Raw genomic sequence first — 23,346 nt, forward strand, 5'->3', positions numbered from 1 at the left:
GGCCACATTCTCCAGTTTCCTCAGAGATTCCTTCAAGGCTGTCACCCTTGCCTTCCCTATATTTGATGGTTCATACTTTTCCTCAATGAGCCGACTCTTCCTCCTCTGATCTAACTACTGCCTCCCTCTTCAGTTTTTTTCTTTTCTTTTTATTCCTTTCCAAGACCCTCACATCAAGTGCTACTCTCCTTTGTATCCTTTATACCACACCGTTGTCACATATACCTTAGCTCTTTCCTTCTAGTCTTGTCCTACCTCCCATCTCATTCCACCACTGCTTCTCCTGGTCTTATCTCTTTTTTCATCTTCTCTAACATCTCTTCTAGTCCTCTACACTTGTATCTGGGGTCAGCTTTGCTCTTAAGCCCTAGAATCATAGCCCCTTCTCCATTCAGTTCTACTCACAACCCACCCCACTCCTTTACCTGGGACAAATGGAAAGATCCTAACCTGCACAGGCAATTGGTGGTGTGAAACGTCTTCTCACCAGACCAATATCTGAATGGTTCCAGCTGGCAGGTCTTGTCTTTCCCTTTGGCCATGTTATAATTGCACTCCATAGGCTCTCTCCATGCTCTCAAATGTGTCCACACTTGTGCTTATTCACTACTGCTGAGCTTACATTCTATGTTTTGGTGACCCAAATGTTCTGGGGTTCAGGAATAATATGGCAAATGTTTTTTTTAAAAAGAATTAACTAGAAATAGTTGACAGAGCTTCCTGCCTTCAAAAGCAGATTTTGGCTCACAGGCACCACTGTGTACCTAGGTTGGAGAGGAAGTGATGTCCAAAAGGTATGCAGGTGGTAAGGGGATGAAACAAAACTTAACTTCTATTAATCAATGAAGTTCGGGAAATACTGCTCTAGAGTATTTGGAATCGAAATTTACTCATTAGTCACTCATTCAGTTATGCATTCATCATGTGGTCATTCATTCAGTAAACAAATATTTATACTGAGCACTGGCTAGGTGTAGGATATATGGTAGTGTATATCAAAACAAAAGCTGAAGGAGTTCCATCCTTCAGAGTTTCCTGTAAAAGGGAGATTCCAGGTTGCTTAAGGAGGGTGTTTTTTTGTTTGTTTGTTTGTTTTTAAAGGGTGTTCCTACTTAAATAGATTTTTAAAAAACATAACTGAAGTGAAAACAAACTCTGTAAAAAGCATGGGGATACTAAATATGTTAAACACTCTGAATTCCCATTTTAATAGGAAATTACTAGAAATATTGTACCTAATCTATGTCAAGTCACTCTTTGGGCTGGGTTAATGTAACAAATTAGACACACTTCATGTGAAAATACATTACTTTTATTCAGTATTATAAAATAAAGAAAAATCACTATTACTGCTCTAGTTAGAAAATGAAATTGTATTTGCTTCTCACAAATGTTTGGTTTAGAGTTTGAGTCTCCTGAAGTACCTATCTCCTGAGATGCTGGCTGGGCTTTTAGAACAGCTTGCAACACTGGATCTTCCCATGGGCCACCATCTCTAATGATTCGAGTCACCAGTTCCAGATTCACATTTCCATATCTGCGGAGGTGATTCTGGCATTCCTAGGAGAGAAAAATCATTTTGGCTTTGTGAATTTAAAGGGGTTTAAAAACTAAACTTGATCATCATTGTCAATTAAAATGACTGATGGTCAGTGAGGCAGCTGTTAAACTACAGAAGAGAAAGGGTTGCTTTAGTAACCTAATTAGGGTGTCAAAACCCCATTAGTACACAAATAGGCTTTAATGCCAAAGGTTACACAGTTTGTACATAATTGGACTTAGAAAATCCCAATGTAACAGGGATGAAGTGTAACCTAAGGGAAAAAACATATGGGATGCATCATTCCTAGGAAAAGAACCAGGTTGCAAAAATGTAAAACGTGTACGTTCAGCCATGTGAGAGTTCATAAAGTCTCTGTTAACAATGGCAGGCCTAACAATAAGAAGGTAATAGAGAGGTCCCTGTCCAATGCAGATTCTGGTTGGCAGGTAGGTACAGGTCTCTGTCACTGATCCCAAATGTAGAATCTTAGGTGTAGCAGAAGGCTGGAAGATGGAAATTCTATTCCACTTGTTTGTAAGTAGATTTATAGTCTTGGGATGAGAAATGACAGGCTGAAGGAATGAATCCAGGCTATAATATGAAGAATTTGCATTAGGTTTAAGATAAAGATACTATTGATAAGTTGGGCATTAACTGATAATTTGTCTATGCATTTTGGAGGACTTTTTTAAAAAAGATATTTGAAATGTTTTTAGAGAATCTGGTATCTCAGACTTGTGATTAAAATACGAAATATGTAACAAGTTTGTGAACAATGTTAATATTTAGGAGAACTTGGTTTACTGAATTTATAAATTTATTAGATTTACAAGATTTAATCATTTGATTATGATGCTTTGATTCATTATATACTTTGTTAGGTATTTTTTTAATGTTTTCATGGAATTTAATTTGATAATTTAAAAAGATTAACTGAAGGCCTAGTGAAGGTATGGATAGATTTATTTTTTAATGCATAAATTGAGCTTAAGGCCTTAAGAAAAAACTAGATATTGAAATTGGCAATGCTAAAAACTGGAATAAACTGCACATCAATTAAAATACAAGCAACTGTCAGAATTTCTTTCTGTGCTAAAAAAATCCCTCAGACATGAAAAACCTAGTAACAGTTATAAAGCGAAGCTTCAGGATAAAACCATATATATTTACAAATTTTATTTATCAGATGGATCATTAGGCTACATATTCAAAGTGGCAGTGAACACTTTGCTTTTATTAAATTGTCATGCTCTTTCATCGTTTCAACTTTCCAAAGTGATATCTATATGCCACTTTTCATTCATTGTTACAATACATGAAAGAGGTTTTGTTTTATAAGAGAACAAGGCAGTAGAAGGAATCAAGTTTCAAGATGAAGAATCATTCAAAGAAGCCAAAGGATCATTAAGTCAAAACATGAAAGTAAGTATCTTCTAAAAGTTACTTAGGGAATTCCCAAATTAAAATGAGCAAGCAAGCAAACAAAAACCCTATAACCAAATGGGCAAGTTACTTAACCTCTCTGCTCCTTCAGTTAACTCCTCTATAAAACGGATACTAAAAACACCCACTTCATAGGATTGTTGTGAGGATTAAATAATACACAGTACTGAAAAGTGCTTAGGATGCCAGCCCATGAATCACTGATTAGGCTTTAGCTCTGCTGCTGAGCTCTTGGACAATCTTTCTTTCTAGCTGTGTTAGGATAGGTGAGGCACCAATCATACAGCCATTAGTGCTGTGGGACCCAGAACTGGACTTGGGCCTAAAGTCAAGATATGGTGAAATAGGTCTATTGCTAATTTCTTAAACTTGGCTGAAAATAAGAAACACTTGGAGGTCCTGTTAAAAAATGATTCCCAGACCCCAATTCAAACCTACTGAATCAAGGTTTCTAGGAGAAAACCCTGATAATCTGTATATTTAACAATCCCTACCCCACAGTCAACTCTGGCATACTTTTTGATTGTATTGGGTTGGCCAAAAAGTTCCTTCGGTTTTAAAGTAAAAATAAGACAAATTTTTTATTTTCGCCAAGAACTTTATTTACCATTTTGTTCCACTACCTTCTGCCATTTTTCAGGCAACTTCATAATTCCATCTTGCCAAAACTTTTTATCTTTTTGAGCAAAGAACTGTTCCAGGTGCCTTTTATAGTCTTCCATGGAATTGAAATTTTTTCCATTAAGAGAATTTTGTAAAGACCGAAATAAATAGAAATCCGAAGGTGCAATGCCTGGTGAATACATCGGATGAATCAGAACTTCCCAGCCACTGTAACAGTTTTTGCCTGGTCATCAAAGAAACATGCAGTCTTGCATTAACCTGATGGAAGATTATGTGTTTCTGTTGACTTTCTGGATGCTTTCTGTTGAGTGCTGCTTTCAGTTGGTCTAACTGGTAGCAGTACTTGTTGGAATTAATCGTTTGGTTTTCCAGAAGGAGCTCATGATAGAAGACTCCCTTCCAATCCCACCATATACACAACATCACCTTCTTTGGATGAAGACCGGCCTTTGGTTTGGTTGGTGCTGGTTCATTTCACTTGCCCCACAATCTCTTCCGTTCCACATTATTGTATAGTGTCCACTTTTCATCGCCCGTCACAATTTGTTTTAAAAACAGAACATTTTAATTACGTTTAAGTAGAGAATCGTATGTTGAAATACGGTCAAGAAGGGTTTTTTTGCTTAACTTATGTGGAACCGAAACATCAAAGCGATGAACATAACCAAGCTGGTGCAAATGATCTTCAACACTTGATTTGGATATTTTGAGTATGTCGGCTATCTCCCGCGTGGTATAACGTTGACTGTTTTCAATTAATGTCTCAATTTGATCGCTATCAACTTCAACTGGCCTACCTGACCACGGAGCATCATCCAGCGAGAAATTGCCAGCACAAAACTTCACAAACCACTTTTGACACATTTGATCAGTCACAGCACCTTCTCCATACACTGCACAATTTTTTTTTTCAAGTTTCAGTTGCATTTTTACCTCTCTTGAAATAATAAAGCATAATATGCCAAAAATGTTGCTTTTTTCTTCCATCTTCAATATTAAAATGGCTATACAGAAATTCACCAATTTTGATAAGTTTTTTTTTTTTAACACACGATGATATGACAGCTGTCAGAATACAATCTAACAAAATTGTTCCAAATGAAGTTAAAGACAACTAAGCACTACTAGCTACTAGAGCTATCTTACAGAAAAAACTGAATGAACTTTTTGGCAAACCCAATCCCTCCTACATTTGGAGTGTACTTTCATAAATGTTTATACTGTAAATTATATACCTGTACTCCTACCAATCCTTCTATTAAAGATTAGTAAATTAGCTTAAATTCATCTTTCTAATATAAAAATTATAAATGAAAGTTTTGTTTTTTGTGTGCGTGCACTCGTTGAGTCAAGTGCATCATATTTTGGAGGCCACTTCTATGGGGAAATAACTCTGGATAGGAAATAGAGATGAAAGATTTCACTTTTGTCTACTTAAAAAGACACAGGATGAAAGAAAAGTTTCTAAGTATCTTCTGGCTTATTTTTCCTTAAATAGTATCGTGGCTTTTTTGGATGATATTCAATTTAAAAGCCTCCCAAGCGAAAAGGGAACACTTAAATCACTACAGAATTTACAACTTATCTTTTCTAGAGTATATTCATATTGTGTTTTTTTAGAATGTTTACTTAATTAAATTTGGACCTGAGTATTAACCTCATCCTTTATTTACCCACTGCACTGTGCTAAATACAATTTCCTCCGAAACTTACATTCAATCTTGTGTTTTTGCCAAAGGCAGAGAGAAAACATAACTACCTCACTCTTCTTTTAGAATCCATTTAGTTCCAGAAGATGTTTCTTCCCTGCACCTGCTGCCTCTTTAGAGTTGGCCACCACAACATGTCTGTGAAGCTGCAGGCCAGTGTTCTGGCCATCGCACAAACTTGATCTGAACCCTTTCGCTTATCATAGGATAAAGGTTCTTAATGCCCCGACTTCATATTTGAGGACCTCTGGATTTACGTACCTACTCACTCACCTATTATTGCACATCATGACTCCTTTTCTCCAGCCTGGTCTCTTCCATGTCTCCCAAACTTATCTTGTCCTTTCTTGCCTATGCCTTTTCTCATATCATTCTCTTTCTCTTACAACTTTTGGTAAACCTATCTAAATCCTTTCTTAACTATTTTTCCACAGAGAAGCCTCCACTAGCCACCTCAATCCATAATAATTCTTTCTCCTGCAGTACTGAAAATCTGTACCACTCCACTCTTCTGGTACTCATAATATAGGAGGAAGGCCTTGCATTACTAATTAGGTGTTGCCATCTTACTTCCTAGGTAGTTAAAAGCTTCTTCAAACAGTCAGAAAAGGAAAGGTATATCAGAGAAGACCTATTTGCAGTAATAAATAACTTTTTAAATCAAAATAGGAATTTATAGAAATCTGTGTAAGTAGAAGCACTATGGAATATCTGTCTTATTTTGAATGAAATGCAGATTCCAGAAGAAAAGTATAAAATACCACATGTCAAATTCATTCATAAGCAAGCTACTGCAGCAAATCAAAGCAAAAATACAAAAGGTATTCAATGTGGTTAATTTATAAAAACAAAGCCTTAAAATACAGTAAAATCTTTATAATACTTTGAAATGAGAATGATCATGATATCTTTTATTATTATATTTTCATCGGTTATCTTATGGCAAAGCACTTTAAAAGTGGTAAAATTCAAAGATGTTATGCAGTTTTCATTTACAAAAAGACAGTTCTCACAAATTTGCTGTTCATTTCTGTGATAAGTTCCTAAGAAGTATTTACCTATGTTTTTGAAAACATAAACATTCTGAGTTTGCTCATATAAAGAGAATAGTATACAGTGAAAAAGTTACTGCTTTGTAAAAGAAAGTTCTTAAGGAGAAAATCATTTAAAATGGATGTTTGGACGTATTTACAGCATTACGTGATTGTTGTTGCCCAAAATCGGTATCACCTATAATGCTTGTATCTATGTCATTAAAAAACTTAAACTAGAATTTTCTGTTTAAAACAATCCTTCAATAAGAACCTTCTGTATAAAAATAAATAAATAAAATTCTAAAAAAAAAATTCTTCATTTGGAGCATTTAAATGAGTTATTTTGTTTAAAAAATGGTTGCTATTCAAGAAAACAATGATTGATTTCAAAAACAATAGAAATTCAGTAGTCAAATTGCAAAAAAAAAATTGCAAATTTGCAGAAAGTTGCAAAATTGCAAATTTTTTATTAAAAAAATTATAAATTTGGTGGAAGGCATTTAAAACTGAGTATATCAACATTTAGAAAAAAAAAAATTTTTCCATTTGGATCTACCAAAGGTATCTTTTTCACCTACGACAACTATTAAAACCAAGTATCAAAGCAAACTGAACTTAAAAAATCAGACTTTGAAGTACTATGTGAACTGTTAAAAATTTTTCAAAAATAAAAGCACATTCAGTCATACTGATGTCATTAAAGTCTCACACTGTTAAAATATTTTACTATGTATTTTTGTGTTTTATAATGTATTACAGTATTAGTGCACATACATAAATAACAAATATACATATATTGGGGATATGTGCTCAAACTTAAAAAAAAAATCTCCATGAGTATTTTATCAGAAGTCTGGGGATTCTTGGTTTTAGGTATTATTTGTTTTTATGTTTGTGTTTGGGATCAAGTATAAAACTCATCTGCTTCTATTGATCCTAATGTCATGGCAGTTTTCTTCAACATCTCCTGATCTGCTTCTTCCTTGCCATTTCTATAATTTGAACTCTAGTTGATGCCTTCATCTGCTATCATTCAGGTAACCAAACTAAAGTTTCCTCTTCTTCCCTCTCCCGGATAAGGTGGTCTTGAAAAGGCTTTAAAATGTTAAGACCATGAAGCATTTAAGATGGTAGTATAAATAAAAACGTTTCTTTAAACCTATTCTTTTGACATATACATTATTGCAAACACATGGTTACATCATTTCATATAATAGATTAGGGAATACTGGAAAGAATGCTGGGTTGAGAACAGGATTTAGGCCCTTTTCCTGCTTCTATAAACCTCAACTCCACTGGAGCTTTATTTTCTGATCTATAAAATAAGGGATTATTGGATTAAATAATTTCTAAAGTGACTCTCAGTCTTAAAATTATAAAAATGCATTAATGCATATAAATTACACATATTTGATTTTTAAAAATAACTAGAATCACGTACTTAGTGAACTATTTAAGATACCTCTTTTGGGGCTTTTAAAAAAAACAAATATTTAAATATGAGTAACTGTCTCCTGTAATAAACCTGATTGCATTTTTATATTTAAAAAATTTTAGGTAGCAATGTAAATGTTACTTAAATTAGCAATCAGTTTTTTTCTGAAGCGGAAGCCAATCATAAATACAGTAAAACTATCAACTGAGAGTATAATCAAATTTCAAAATTAATTGGTGCTTGCCATGCTAATAAAAGCACAACTGTGCCCTACTATCAATATTTTTAAATAAGTAATGAGATATTATGGCCAACAGAGAAGTGCTATTGTTACATTCTAGCCTCTAAGATGGACCCTGAAGCAGAATTAAAGTATATGCAAGATTTATTTGAGCACAGTTTCCTACACAGAGAGCTAAATGTAAAATATGACTCAGCAGAAAGAGTACTGGAGTCAGTCAAGAGAACAGGTCACAATACGGGCTATGCTACAAATTGAACAAGTTACTTAAGCGTCAGTAAACATTGTTGAATGAATGAATTAATGAATCTCTCTGGTCTTTGGTTTCATCATTTATTAAAAAATTAGATTGGACTTAATATCCTCTACAGTTCTTTACAGCTAAATTTTCTATGAGCTAATATTTTATCTGGGAAAATATAAACTACTTCAAGCACTAATATGTTGATAATTCTAATTATTATGTATTAAAGACACTCTACAGAATCAGCTTTCAGTGAATAATGAGTGCCTCAGTGATCCCGATATGCTTTTAGAACTAATTTCAAAGTTAAGTCCTATCACTGACTTTAAAGGCAAGTATATGTCTGCTCCTGACAACACAGATTGCAAGATACTCAGGATATTAAGATCTTCATTTATGTTGGATACTATGGTGTGAATAACTATCAATGTTCATCTCTTTGAGATGACTGCTCTTCCATATGCCCAGGTATACCCGCCTTTCCTGAGATATGCAACTTACTGATGTTGACAGCCCTATCTTTTGGAGGCTTGCTCTTGGTCCCTTGAGCTTAACTATCTCAAGTTTATTTATTATATATTTTATGCTTGAAATAATTCTGGGTCTTTTATCTCTTCAAAGTGACTGTAGAACTTCAACAGTTGAACCAAAGTAAAGTGTTTCCTACTCAAACAGATTATTAAAAAAAACACAGAGAAAGTGAAAACATTTCTGAGGCAGTGATATATAAGAATTATTAACCATGAGTACTAATTTCAAGATAAATGCCAGAGGAAAAATATCAAAGCTTTTACCCATTTCAACACAAGATTTATCTAAGGAATACAATCTTTGCAAAATGATTTCAGAATCTGAAACTTTAATTTTAACATCAATCCCTCTTACTCCCAGTGCTAAATATGTGGCACACTTGTCAAACATGTTTCTTTCATAGATAGTGAAATCTTTTCCCTTATACTTTTCTCACAATTAAACATACTTTAGTTTCTCTTTTTTCCTACACATCGTCAAAGTATAATCTACAAGTAAACATTTGATGGTTTCATCCCATGAATACATTTATTGATGTCTCCCCCATCTTATTGTACACAGTGGTAACCAATGGACCATGAAGTAAACAGCTTCAGACAATACACCTCATTGTTTCTTATTTTTTAAGAGTTCAGCAAGGATAATACATCTCTAAATAGAATTTTTTTTTAAGTAAGAAATGGCTAGACATCAGATGGAAATGTCTATGGACTTATTTATCCTTCCTTTGTACTGGCAAACATACCAGTCCCCCTTAGGGGACTTAGACTACTAAGTGTTGGAAACAAAGGGATGAAAGTTAGTCTTTGCCCACCAAATCTAATTATGTCGTAGTTGGAGAGACTATCAAACCACAGACAGAATATAGATTAGTGCTTTGTAACAGTGGAAAAACTTAGGTGGGGCAAGTCATATGCAATCAAGATGGAGTTGTGCAGAGACAGGAGAGCTTCTATTCAAGCAGAAAATATGGGAACACAATTTTGAAACTGCTTCTCACTTATGTCTTGTTCTTAAGCTGATATGGTTCTATTTAAAAACCTTTTAACCAGCAATACAAAGGTGGTTTTGAATACCAAGATGAGGAATTTTGGTATTCAAAAACGCCAAATTAAGTATTTGGGAAATTTCTTCCAAGTAGCCTAGGGAGGAGGGGACATGATCCCAGTTTTGAGAAGGTTTTAGTGGAATGTTAATAGTTCTAAACTTATTCCTATTAGCTACAAATAATAAAATCTGGGAGATGTGCTGGTCTTATGACCACGATGAATATATACTCTAACTTCTCAGGGGAGATCAACACTTGCCCCAGTGAAACAGGGTGGGCATAACGATCTATTGTGGCTGGTTCTTTTACTGCTAATTATTTTTTGCTCCTTTTTTTTTTTTTTTTTTTTTTTTTTTTGCTGTACGCGTCCCTCTCACCGTTGTGGCCTCTCCCGTTGCGGAGCACAGGCTCCGGACGTGCAGGCTCAGCGGCCATGGCTCACGGGCCCAGCCACTCCGCAGCATGTGGGATCTTCCCAGACCAGGGCATGAACCCATGCCCCCTGCATCGGCAGGCAGACTCTCAACCACTGCGCCCCAGGGAAGCCCCTATTTTTTGCTCCTTTTAAGATGCTATTGCAGTAAGATAGCCTTGGGCCTCTTCCTGTTTGGAAGTTTATGTCCCCTACCTCACCTCCTCCCACCTCCTTCCTCTACTCCCCCAAGGAAGGTCAAGCAGATTTAAAAATAGGGTGAAGTCCCAGGAAAAAAAGCTTAAGGAAGGCCAACTTCTAGTATAAACAAAAAAGATCTTTGTGATTTATACATTGACCCCAAAGGATGGGGATAGAGTTTTCTCTGAGATAAAGGTAGGCTCATTAAAACATTTGTAGAGCTCTAGCACTAACGCTTTTAATTACTGGTTGGCATTTTGTTGACTACTCCAGGGTCTCTGTTTTTTTTCCCCTAAATTAAAAAAGTGAACAAAAATCTTTATAACATCTATTTTTCTCTTGATTAATAAAAATTATACATGTTCTTGGATTAAAAAGAAACAAATTAGGAAGATACATATATAGACCCATGAAACTAAACATTATTGTGCATCATCAGTACTTGGATATTCCAAAGATATTTAAAACTCTTGCATCTAGAATGGAACTTATCTTCTTTCTATATCCTCCTCTTCCCGCTATGATCACTGCTCACTTAGTGAATAGCACTACCCTACGTGGTTACTTCAGCTTAGATGCCCAAGAATATACTTGATTCCTCCCTATCTTCCTTACCTCCATCCAATCAATAACATAATCTGAGATTTTAGTTCCTGATTACTGTGTGTGTGCTTTTATTTAAAACTTGTATTTTCTTTTGGGGGAATCATTTCTGATATTAATAGGATTTTCATAATAACGATATTAACAATAGTGTGCTAATTTTTACTTGTTTCTTCAGGTCAGTCCTATTTTTTTTCTGTAACAACTCTGTGTAAATTCTTTGTTTTGATCACTTCTAAATCAGCTGGCATACTTCTTTTATTTGTTTTCCTGATAAAAGATGTAGCTGGTTTGTTTTCCAAGTATTTGGACTATTTATTTCTGTTGCCCTCTCTCATAGACTATAGGGCCTGGCAGTTGTATTATTAAATAATATTTTTCCCTTTAAAAACTCCAGACATTATTTATTTATTCTGGCATTTGTTACAATGAAGAAGTTCACTGCAGACCTGATTTTATTCTTTCCTTTGTGAGAATCCTGTTTGTTTTATAGGAGTCCTGCATCTTTCTTTATCTTGAAAACTGAAATAAGATACAGCTGTATGTAATTATGGATTGAAAATTAATTTTTAAAAATTATTTCCTTCACTGATTTGGATTTTCCTGGAGCTAATCTGCTGTTGATCGCCTTCACTACACTTTTAGTTTAGTAGTTTCATCTCCATACAATATTTTACTTCCATACATTCCTGAGGTTGTCCCTTCTTTACAATTTCACTTCCAGTTTCATGGAAGATACCATAGACTCAACCACAGCAAGAACATAACTGATCCTTGTTTTAAAAACTGTCTTATCTTACCATGTAACTGATGGTAACTGGTGTTAGTCTCTTTATTCATCTTTACCTAGAGTATTTAGAACAGAGAGATCTTTTACTAATGGGTAAACAAGTTTCTGTCAAATCCTTCAAGCCCAAACAGAGAAGGTAAAAGTTTATAAGTTTGATTTGTTAGATGAATGGCCCATGAGGCAGTAAATTATGAGGAAGCTACAGTGGGAAACAAAACTTTACAAAACTTTCTGACCTCTGGGTATTGGGGCAGGCTGCATTTAGTTTGGGTCATACAGTCATTCTCTCAGTGGAAGGAATGCTCTCATGCAGAGCCATACATCCCATTTTTAAATGTAGGTATAACACGATTCCTGTTCTGTTGGTTCTGCTGCACACCTAGTGCATTTTGAAGAAGCACCAACAAGAATGAGATTGGTCACATACCAAATGCCCCACCACCTGCTACTTCCTCCAGCCCCTATTGTTACAAGCTTGTAGGGGGAGTGGTGTATTACTGGATAGCACTGGAAGGTCTCTCTTTTATCTCTCTCTCTCATTTCCCTATTTAATCACATTCAGTTAATTGACTGTTAATAAGTCCTCATCCTAATTAACAGAATTTACAAGGAAGTTTTTCCAAATTTTATATTATTTTTGTCATTTCATTAAGAATCTAAAATATTTAATTAAATTAATGGATTTTGGAGTGTATGAATTCAATCACAAGCCTATGGAAAGCTCACCAATGAACAGATTAAAAATAATAATGAGGTAGGGGCATCATATAAGAAATGTGTCATCTTCTTGTGTTAAGGTAAAGAAAAGTTACTGGAAGCCAAGTGCCAAGTAAGCAAGGGTCTTAGAAGCCAGCATAGATCTTGCTCAACTTACAATGGGGTTAAGTCCCAATAAACCACCGTAAGTTGAAAATATAAGTCAAAAATGCATTTAATACACCTAACCTCCCAAACATCATAGCTTAGCCACGCCTACCTTAAAAATGCTCAGAACACTTACATTACAGTTGGGCAACGTCATCTACCACAAAGCCTATTTTATAATAAAATGTTGAACATCTCATGTAATTTATTGATTATACTGAAAACGAAACAGAATGGTTGTCTGGGTACAGAATGGTTGTAAGTGTATTGGTTGTTTACTCTTGTGATGGCATGGCTAACTGGGAGCTACGGGGAGCTGCTGCTTGCTGCAGCTGCCCAGCATATGAGACAGTATCATATAGCATATCACTAGCCTGGGAAAAGATCAAAATTTGAAGTACAGTTTCTACTGAATGGTATGCTTTCACACCATTGTAGAGTTGAAAAATTGTAAGTTGAACCATCGTTAAGTTGGGGACTATCTGTATATGGAACATCTGGTTCTAAGAATGAAGTTTCCTCTTGGAATAAAGCAGAGGAAAAATATAGTCAGTGGATAAGAAAAATTAATAATTTCTACTTGAACAACTCAAGGTTTAGGAAATCTGAAATTCATGGAGAACAGAATAAGCTTAAGAGGTAGGTTTTGGTCTCACTGTGAAAAACAGAAATCCGAACAGTATGACTTCAGAGTTCACACATTTCACCAGACAGGTTACAGGCCTGCCTTAGGCCTTAAGCCTGATCATTTTTCTAAGAACCACGCCAAACCGATGAATCTATATACAGCAAGTACGATCATTATCCCCATTTTACAAATGATAAAACTGACACAGAAATTATGTAACTTGCCCAAGATGACAGAGTGGCAAGCTGGGATACTCACAGTTGGAAAATGGGAGGGGAGTAGGTGGGGGAACAGATGAGCGATTAACTCAAACCCAGCAAAGAATGTTAAACCCTTGCTAACCCAAAGCGTGATCAGGGAACGGCACCATCAGCATCACCTCAGAGCGGGTTAGAGATGCAGACTCTCAGGCCTCACCCCAGAACTACTGAGTCATAACTTGGACTTTAACAAGATCCCCAGGTGATCTTTATGTACATTAAAGTATGAGCAGCGCTGTGTTTGTCCTACTTCTTGTAGAGGAGAAAGAGCATGATCTTAAGCTGTATGAAAGATGGATAGAAATGTACCACTTGGGAACTAGGGCTTGCACTAGTAGAAAGTATTAAAAAATTCAAAAGGTGACATTGGGATTGTCACTGGGTTATCAAAGGTCAGTCAAAAGCCTGGAGAATTCACAAAACTTAGCAAATGTGAGGTTTTAGAAGAGTATACATGATGGACTACGTGTTGGCCTTTCCTGGGTCGCTTAGGGCACATGTCTGGCAAGCACCAGCAGCAAAGCACCAGCAGCAGCAGTTCAGTTAGAAAATGGAAGACTATTCTCCAGATAAAGCTAAGATGGGAAGAGAAGGTGAAATCTCTCCAAGGAGGCAGGAGTTAGAGGCCCAAGAAAATTCAGAGTAGGAAGAAGCAACAGCAACAAAAGTAGTGGAAATGCAGAGATTAAAAACAAACAGGAGAAGGGGCGGGCTTTAGAATTTGAGTGGGAGATAGAAAACAATACAAAACCATGAACTTTCCCTTGAGGGATTAATTATTTTGATAACTGAATGGAAACCCCGTTCACAAGAAAAAAAGAAAACGGATATATCCCTTCACAAATGCTATGATTTCACACATTTAAAACAGAAGTCAAGTATTGTCTCTCTACTCTAAAAACACTTCAGTAGTTCCCACTAAAGTCATGTCACTTTCTGAAATACTCTTACTTTACAAAGGTTTGACTTCTTGTCTTTGTGTCTCTACACCAGAATTCAACTGCACAATAGCAGGGGTTCTTTTGCTTTTGCTTATTTTGGTTTTTCCAGAGCTTAGCGCCTAGCACACGACGGGGACTAAATAAATATTTGCTGAAGTAAAAGTTCAAGAATAGATTGCCAAGAACACAAGTGTCAAAGGAAAAATGGAATGGAAAATTAAGAAGTTTTAAATACTTGAATATAGACTCTAATTAGAATGCAGGCTCCATGAGAACAGGTATTTTTACCACTTGAGGAATGTAAGGATGGATAAAGTAGAAAGTTCAATATAATGTACCTAATTTCACTGATTCTAAGATACATTTTTTCATATTTTTATAACTCTGAAATCAGATTATGTTTTACATTCAATGCTATCTTTGAATCCACGTCAGCCTGGTAATGGTCATGATGTAGTTGTCATTCCGCATGCACGGACATTCAGAGACAACATGAAAACTTGCAAAAGGGTATATTGGTGACGCAGAATAAAATCCAGGAGACTAGCAGAGCACTCTCTTAACTCTTGGATATCAGATGGTATAGGAAGGGTATAGGGTAATTAATCTAATTTAACACTACCCCTGAAGCAGGAGTCAAAAGTTGATTAAACAGAACTTATTATAAAGCCAGCTTAAGCTTTTAAAAGCCCAGTACCAATGACTTTGAGTTCTTTTATTAATTATTTTAGGAAATGCTGCATCACCAACACTTTTGATGCCACTGAAGACAAAATGGTGTAGAAAAATAGACACTGATGACTGGAAAGGAAAAGCAATTCTAGAGTAAGCTTCTGAATGTGAAGAAGTTTTAGATATACCTTAGCCAATTAAGTCTGCTTATAGTTTTCCTATTTTATGTATGTACCAGAGTGATCATTCATAAAAATCTGTTTTAATTCAGTCTAAAAGTTCTTTAAATAAACATGAAATAAAAATTCTAGGTGAGAGAAAGCACTGCATGACTTTTCTGTTACTCTGATGACTTCCTTCCTCAAGGTAGATTGCAATACGTTGTCTGAACAACTATACCTCTAGGGGGAGCTCAAAGTACATCTTTCTTTATTCCACCCCAAAAAAGGGCAATGAGACTGCCAAGAACCCATCAGTGAGCCACGGTACTATGTATTGCTTCCCAACAAAATGGTAAAAACATCAAATGTTCTTTTATCTACAGGTGAGGTCTTAGATCTTTTGTCATTCTCTTCTGGATTTACTCTTCACTCATGGAGCATGTGCAAAAAAAAAAAAAAAAAAAAAATCTGTCTCCTATTTTGGGAAGGCTATTAAGAAAACAGATGACAAAATCAGGAGACAACCAAAGGAAAAAGTGGCATGGGACAAACAGCCTGCTTCTAGTCTAGGCAAAAAGAGTCCTTTTTCCAGGCTGAGTTCTACATGGGGCTTTGGAACAAAAGCCTTTAGCAATAAAAAGCAAGTATATGTCCAAGATGCGCTTGGGAATCTATAAGGGTGGTGGCAGCATGCTCTAGTCTAGCAAATGTAGAATTAGAATCCTCTGTATGAATTGCTTAGAAGTACAGATTAATTTTAAGAACTTTCTTTTTTGCCAACATAACAGAATCTTAAGCATTGCCACCTTAGTAAATATAAAAGCTTATAATCAATATACTATTTTTAGGTGGGGAATAAAGGCCTGTTTTAAATGTAGACAAAATGTAAGTAGTAAACTGTTTTACCTGGAATGATCCAAGAATATCCTTTAAGGGCTCTTCATAAAACTCATCTCTTCCAAAGAACAGCAGCAACTCAAAGAAACTCCTAGAAAGAATAAGTGAATGATAACTTTCATTGCTTCTCTGAATTTTTGCCCCAATTTAAAAGTCTCAAGAGATACCAGTTACATAATATCAGATATTTAGTTTTAAAATAGTTGGCTTTGAAAAATTATATTGATCATTTAGGATTCATGTTATGTTTTCAGTAAAATTATAATAAAAAGAAATACACTGAAATTCTATACCTATAGAATGAACAATTACATTACTTATGTCTACCAGTGTTCACAGTGGGGAAAAAAATGCAATGGTATACCAGGTGGCAAAAATGTGGCTATACATATAACAATGATTCAAAATGGGCACATAGTCCAGCTTCACCCCAATACAATGGACCCCAGAGAAAACTCAAAATCTGATTGTTTTTCAAAGAAATACAAAGGGTGGTAAAATTGACCCAAAAATATAAGAGGCACAATGAAAAGTCTCAGCCAACATTTATATTACAGCAATATCACCAATTTTATACCTAATACATGACACATGGTCCTCAAATCCTAGGCTTACCTTGATTATCCCATTTATGATAAGTTGTCCAAACTCTGTGGTTCCTCCTTTTTAAATAAATTATTTGGAAAATACTGTTACTAAGTACTTTATGTGCCTTTAACAATTCATGAGTTCACACAGGCAGAAATATAACTTATTTCCTAATCATGAGCATGGAAAACTATTAAAAATTATTTGATATTATTTAGTAATCCTAAAATATCACAGTGACGAATCCCTGAAAAATTTTAAATTTTATTAACCTAGAAGACTCAACTAGGAATACCTGAAGTTGTATTTTTTTAAACACTTTTGGCGCCTTTTTTTGAGGCATAATTGACACACAACAATATATTGGTGTCAGCTGTACAACATAATGATTCAACATTTGTATATATTGTGAAATGATCACAGTAAGTCTAGTTAACATCCATCACCATACATAGTTGCAATTTTTTTCTTGTGATGAGAACTTTTAAGATTTATTCTCTTAGCAATTTTCAAATACGCAACATAGTATTATTAACTATAGTCACCATGCTGTGTATTATTAATACATCTCCATGATTTATTTATTTTATAACTGGAAGTCTGTACCTTTTGTCTCGCTTCGTGCATTCTGCCTACTCCCCACCCCCCACCTCTGGCAACCACTAATCTGCTCTCTGTATCTATGAGCTTGGTATTTTGGGGGTTCTTGGGGTTTTTTTGTTTTAAAATTCAACATATAGGTGAGCTCATACAGTATTTGTCTTTATATGACTTATTTCACTTAGCATAATGCCCTTAAGGGTCATCCACGCTGTCACAAATGGCAATACTGCATTTTTTAATGGCTAAATAATGTTTGATTGTGTATATATACCACATCTTCTTTATCCACTAATCCACTGATGGACACACTTAGGTTGTTTCCACATCTCAGCTCTTGTAAATAATGCTGCAATAAACATGGGGTGCATATGTCTTTTTGAGTTAGTGTTTTCATTTTCTTTGGATAAATACTGAAGTGGAATTGCTGGATCATATGATAGCTCCAATTTTAATTTTTTGAGGAACCTCCAGACTGTCTGCACCAATTTACATTCCCACTAACAGTGTACAAAGGTTCCCTTTTCTCTGCATCCGTGCCAACATGTGTTATTTCTTGTCTTTTTACTTTTTGCCTTTAATAAAGCAAATCACTAATAAAGACAACTTTTTAAATACAAATGCAAATGTAGAATATAACTGAGAATTTTAAAATTATATAAAAGACCTAGGTATTACACAATAATTACAAAGACCCTTCTAAATACAGTGTAGTAACCATACTCCATAAACGGATATATTTATAAATTTGACTACTTAAAATTTTTAAATGTCAACAGAACAAAACCACATAAAAGCAGTCAAAAGCAAAATAATACACTGAGAATCTTTGCTGATTTCCTTAATTAAAAAGCTTATATAAGTAATTTTTGTTTTAAAAAAAACCAGTTAACAACCTAGTAGAAAACTGGGAGAGAAGACCACAGAAAAGAAACGCAAGTGGATTTTTTTTCAAATATAAAAAGATTCTCTACTATAATTAAATAAGTGAAATTATAAAGATGAAATGTCATCTCTCCTATCTTATTTACAAAAATAAAAATGTTGATATATCCCATGATGGCTCTGAAGTACAGAAATAGGCTCTGCTATCTAGTTGGAGGGATGATAAGTGGTACTACTTTTAAAGGCAACATAGTAATAGTCAACAAAATCTTAAACGCACACATACCATTAGACTTACCATTTCCATTTATAAGAATTTAATCCTCCAAATAATACACACATAAGTTCAAAGACACACATATATATAGATATACATCCACAGATGGTTTGTAGCAGTAAAACAATGGAAACATACTAAATGTCTACCACAAGGGACTGGTTAAATTATAATATACCCATGAAGTGAAATATAATACAAATATTAATGAGAATATTATTGAGAATATATTTACATCTATATGAATAGATAAGGGGAAAATTCCAGCATATATTGTTAAACAAAGATGGAGAAATCTATTCATTACATTATCACTGGTGTAAAGGAAGGGAGAGAGTAGAAGGCACATGTACACCAATGCATATTGCCAGACTACTAGAGGGATATGCAACAAACTGGTAAAAACAGTTGCCTTTACATAGGGGAAAAAGAAACTAGGGGTCAGGGATGAAAAGGAGAATTATTTTTCATTATCAACCATTATGTATTTATTTTACCATCAATAAGTAAGTATAAAAGAGCACCATCAATGTACTTCTGGAATCTTCTCTATCCCTATTAATAAAGCATTAATTCACATCTATCTCATCTTTAAACTTCTAATAGACCCTATCTCCTGTCTTGCTATTCCACACTTACCTAAAATCCATGTTCAACATGGCTGCCATTGTTATCTTCCTAAAACACAGAATGATCTACTTACAGACTTAACACTTGGCTGTGTAGATTTTACCATCTAAAGCAAAGACCTTCAGCTGACACATTTGTTTATATACATCAAATATTTTTAAAAAATATTTTAGTTTCCAATATTTAAAAACTGTGGTATTTCAGATTAAATGTAGATTTCTCTGAGCTCTTGATAAAGAGGAATCCCTGTAACACAGGGCTTGCATCTCTCCATAGCAAAATAAGCTGAGCAGCTACTGCCTTTAGTCAGGGCATGGACCTCTCTTCCAATTTGCCAGTCTCCATCCATCTCCCACTTCCCCAGCACACTGCCTACTTGACTTATTTATTACTTATATTCCCATTCTATTTTATTTAGGTATTTGAGATCACTGATGAACAGGAGGAAATTCAGATTCCTTATTTTGACATAAGAACCTTTATGTCTGATCCAAAACTACTTTTACATACAGATATTACCAAATTCCATGCTCAAATTGCAGCAAACTTTCCTACATAGCCTAAAACTCCTGTGTGCTTAAAGGTGTTTAGATCTGTTGCTTCCTCAAGACCTATTTATACGATTCCACCTAGGAACTTAGCCTAAAAACTCCCTTGCTTCTCTCCAGACTAATACATAGGTGATTCTTCTGTACTATCATAGTACTGTACTTTGCATGTATCACTATTATAACATGTTGAAACAAGGAGGTGTTAACTTTGTACTAGGTAGAATGGGGTAGAAATTGCATCATTACATTGAGTAGATAGTACTGACTGGTAGACCACTTAATTCTATTGAAGGAGGAAGAGATACAAAGGTTTTTAGTAGAAATAAAATATGCTATGGCAGTAAATTTAGAGATGAATGTGCAGATTAATATGACCTTGTAGATAATCTAAATATGCAGAATTATGTCTGTATTATGTGAACATGAAAGGGGAGCCAACATTACAAGAGATCTGTATATGCCTCACTATCAGCTACCTCAATAACAAGGCCCAAGTCCATTATAATGACATTAAAATGAGAAAAACTATATGCAAAATAAGTAGAGTAAATAATGATAAAACAATATGGTCTAGCTAACTCTGCCTGAGGGTAAGATTCAGGAAAGTCAACAAGTATTTACATAGTAGTGAAATCACTAAGGGAAAAACCTAGAGTATATGTAGAAGTAGAAACTTCCTGTCTCAGACCTGTTGAATTTCCTATTGCCTAGTGTAAAGGATCAACTAAATGTTTACAGATCAAATTGTCTAGCCCTCAAGGAGGCAAACTCTACAAGATGCAGGGTAAATGAGTCCACAATAGAACAAGGTAGGACTCCAAAATATATATAGCAGTCTAGAGCAGGAAGGCCTGTTGTTGTATAATACATGAGATAAGAATAGTTAGCCATATTTAAACTGTTAAAAAACAAAGACGGGCTTTCCTGGTGGCGCAGTGGTTGAGAGTCCGTCTGCTGATGCAGGGGACACGGGTTCGTGCCCCGGTCCAGGAAGATCCCACATGCCGTGGAGTGGCTAGGCCCGTGAGCCATGGCCGCTGAGCCTGTGCATCCGGAGCCTGTGCTCCACAACGGGACAGGCCACAACAGTGAGAGGCCCACGTACGACAAAAAAAAAAAAAAAAAAGACAAAAACAAACAACCCCCCCCCCAAAACAAAACAAAAAACCCAAGAGAATAATATTTCCTAACAGGTAAAAATTACATGAAATTTAAATATTACTGTCAATAAGTACATTATTATTCAAACAGAACCACACCCATATATTTACATATTGACTATGGTTGCTTTCATACTAGATAATGGAACTGAGTAGTGGCCACAGAGACCTTATGAGTTAAGCCTAAAAATACTTGCTATCTGGCCCTTTACTCACCCATGGTCTACAGCCACACTGGGTTTCAATCTCAGCACCACCATTTCCTTGATATGTGACCCTGGGCAAGTCACTTAATATCTCTGTGCCTCGGTTTCTTTATTTATAAAACAGGAACAATAACTGTAGCTACCTCTTGTAAAGCACTTAAAACAATCCCTGGGGGTGCTATAGGTGCATGCTAATAATAATATAGTATTACTACTTCCATTATTAACATTGCCATCAAAGTTTCCTTCAACAATCTAAGAAGAAACCTGAGGTCTTCACAGATTTGTTCTTCTCAGCTCTGCACATGTCAATTTTGTTGATATGTAAGACACCAATTTTTCCTCACTTAAATTATGAAGATTTTTTAAGATATCTAACTAAATTCATCAAAATGTTTCTTTCCAAAAATTTATTATTGTATAATGTTATATTGGTTTTTAATGTTGAATGTTTCATATAGTGTTTAATGTTTGTGTAATAAAATATTTAGTATAATGCTTAATATGTCATAGTCTGTACATTAACCAATTATAATTAATATTAGTCCAAATTATGGGTTACCTACAGTTCATTCACCTAAATTGAAATAATTACTCAAAATAGAAATACCTAGGTAAAATGATTTATATAAAAACATAAATTATTTGCAGTGGGACAAGTATATTATAGATGGCATGCCCTTTGAATTTAAAAAAGTATACCTTTTACCATCATTTTTATTTGACTTTCATCAATCAGTATATTCCTATTAGCTATGTAAGTTTAAATAACTAGAATATCACTAAAGTCTCCATTTATGAAACAAACTATATTCTATCCTTGGGTTGCTTGGAATTCAGACAATATATTACAAGTGTTTACCAGACTTCACATATATTACAAGTGGTAATAAGGCGCCAGACTTCTTAAAATACAAAGGCACACATAAATAGATTGGTAATTATGACCAGAATTACTTTTCTTTTTTGGGTCTCTGAAGCAGATAAGTAATTTTCACACTAAAATATAAGAATGTGGATTTGTGCATTTATCTGCCATAGGAAAATTCCACTAAATTATGATGCTTAACTATCCAAATACAAGAAATCCACTTACTAATTTAAGCCAAAGAAAATTAGGTCTGTTCTACATGAATTAAATAAGAATAGAATAAAATGTTATTGCCCACACTTTAAACACTCATTTTTAACAATTTCTTCTACACTTACTAACTCTAAATCTTTGATCATATAGATGTTTCAACTCAGCAGTACTTAATCTTTTTTTTTTTTTTCCTTTGGCCACGCCCGTGCAGCATGTGGGACCTTAGTTCCCTGACTAGAGAACGAACCTGCACCTGCTGTGGTGGAAGTGTGGAGTCTTAACCACTGGACCACCAGGCAAGTCCCAGCATTACTTAATATTAACAAAGAGCATTTACTTTGTCATACTCAAGCATTCCAATGCATTTATCTTCAAAATACTTTCTTCAGTAATGTCTTTAGTGAGGAAAGAAGAGGTTCATAGTTTTTTTTTTCAACTATATACTGATAAACTGTATCAGTATAAAACATTATTTTCTCTAAAGTATGACAGACTAGTACCCTTAGCGATTCACCATCAGAAAACAAGTAAAATGCTGGATAAAACAGCTGGCTTTTGCCTTGACTAAAACTTCAAACAGCTATGCCAATATGCTCCTCCCACCAACTTCACCACATTTCTAAGACTGTTAAGGAAAACTGTCTGGTTGCACTTTGAACTACCCTGGAAAAGAAAAAAAAAAAAAAAATCTAGTTTTAAAATCCTCTCATATAGGTTGTCACCTGAATTCATATTGCGTACATGGTCCAAAAATTCTCAAGCCAAGAATTTAGCTAAGATTGGTCCTGGACTAGTAATATCTCCAGGTCCCTGCCAGAAACAAATGTAGATCCTTTCTGAATATCCACTTCAAATTCAGGCCTCAATTTCTGCAAATAAATTTATTCCAAGAAAATACAAATTCACAATGTAAATAATAATGATGATGACAATAAAAACCACAGTATATAAGGAAACACAACACCATGAGCAAGAAGCAACAGAAAGTCCATGAAGATTTTATATATTTAAACCAGACCCAGAATATAAAATGAGGATAATATTAAGGAATAAAGAAATATTAAAATGATAAAAAACAATAGCA

General features: G+C 34.8%; 1 protein-coding gene across 9 annotated transcripts in view; it reads right to left on the reverse strand.

Annotated features, from left to right (window-relative positions):
* ZNF654 (zinc finger protein 654) overlaps window positions 1–23,346 on the reverse strand; it is a 102,143-nt gene that overhangs the window by 18,781 nt on the left and 60,016 nt on the right. For 4 of the 9 annotated variants that reach the window (XM_032629800.1, XM_032629798.1, XM_032629802.1 and 1 more), the window contains one exon: window positions 16,291–16,372. Coding sequence is in view for 3 of the 9 variants with exons in the window: in XM_032629802.1 (XP_032485693.1) it covers window positions 16,291–16,372 (82 nt within the window). In the remaining 6 variants the exon portion in view is untranslated. Of the gene's footprint in view, window positions 1–450; window positions 1,174–1,424; window positions 1,561–11,868; window positions 11,915–16,290; window positions 16,373–23,346 lie in introns of those variants that run through there. The other 5 variants (XM_032629797.1, XM_032629794.1, XM_032629801.1 and 2 more) reach the window with 3 other exon arrangements.

Source organism: Phocoena sinus, chromosome 4 (genome assembly GCF_008692025.1).
Source record: "Phocoena sinus isolate mPhoSin1 chromosome 4, mPhoSin1.pri, whole genome shotgun sequence".
In the NCBI taxonomy this organism is placed as follows: Eukaryota; Metazoa; Chordata; class Mammalia; order Artiodactyla; family Phocoenidae; genus Phocoena; species Phocoena sinus.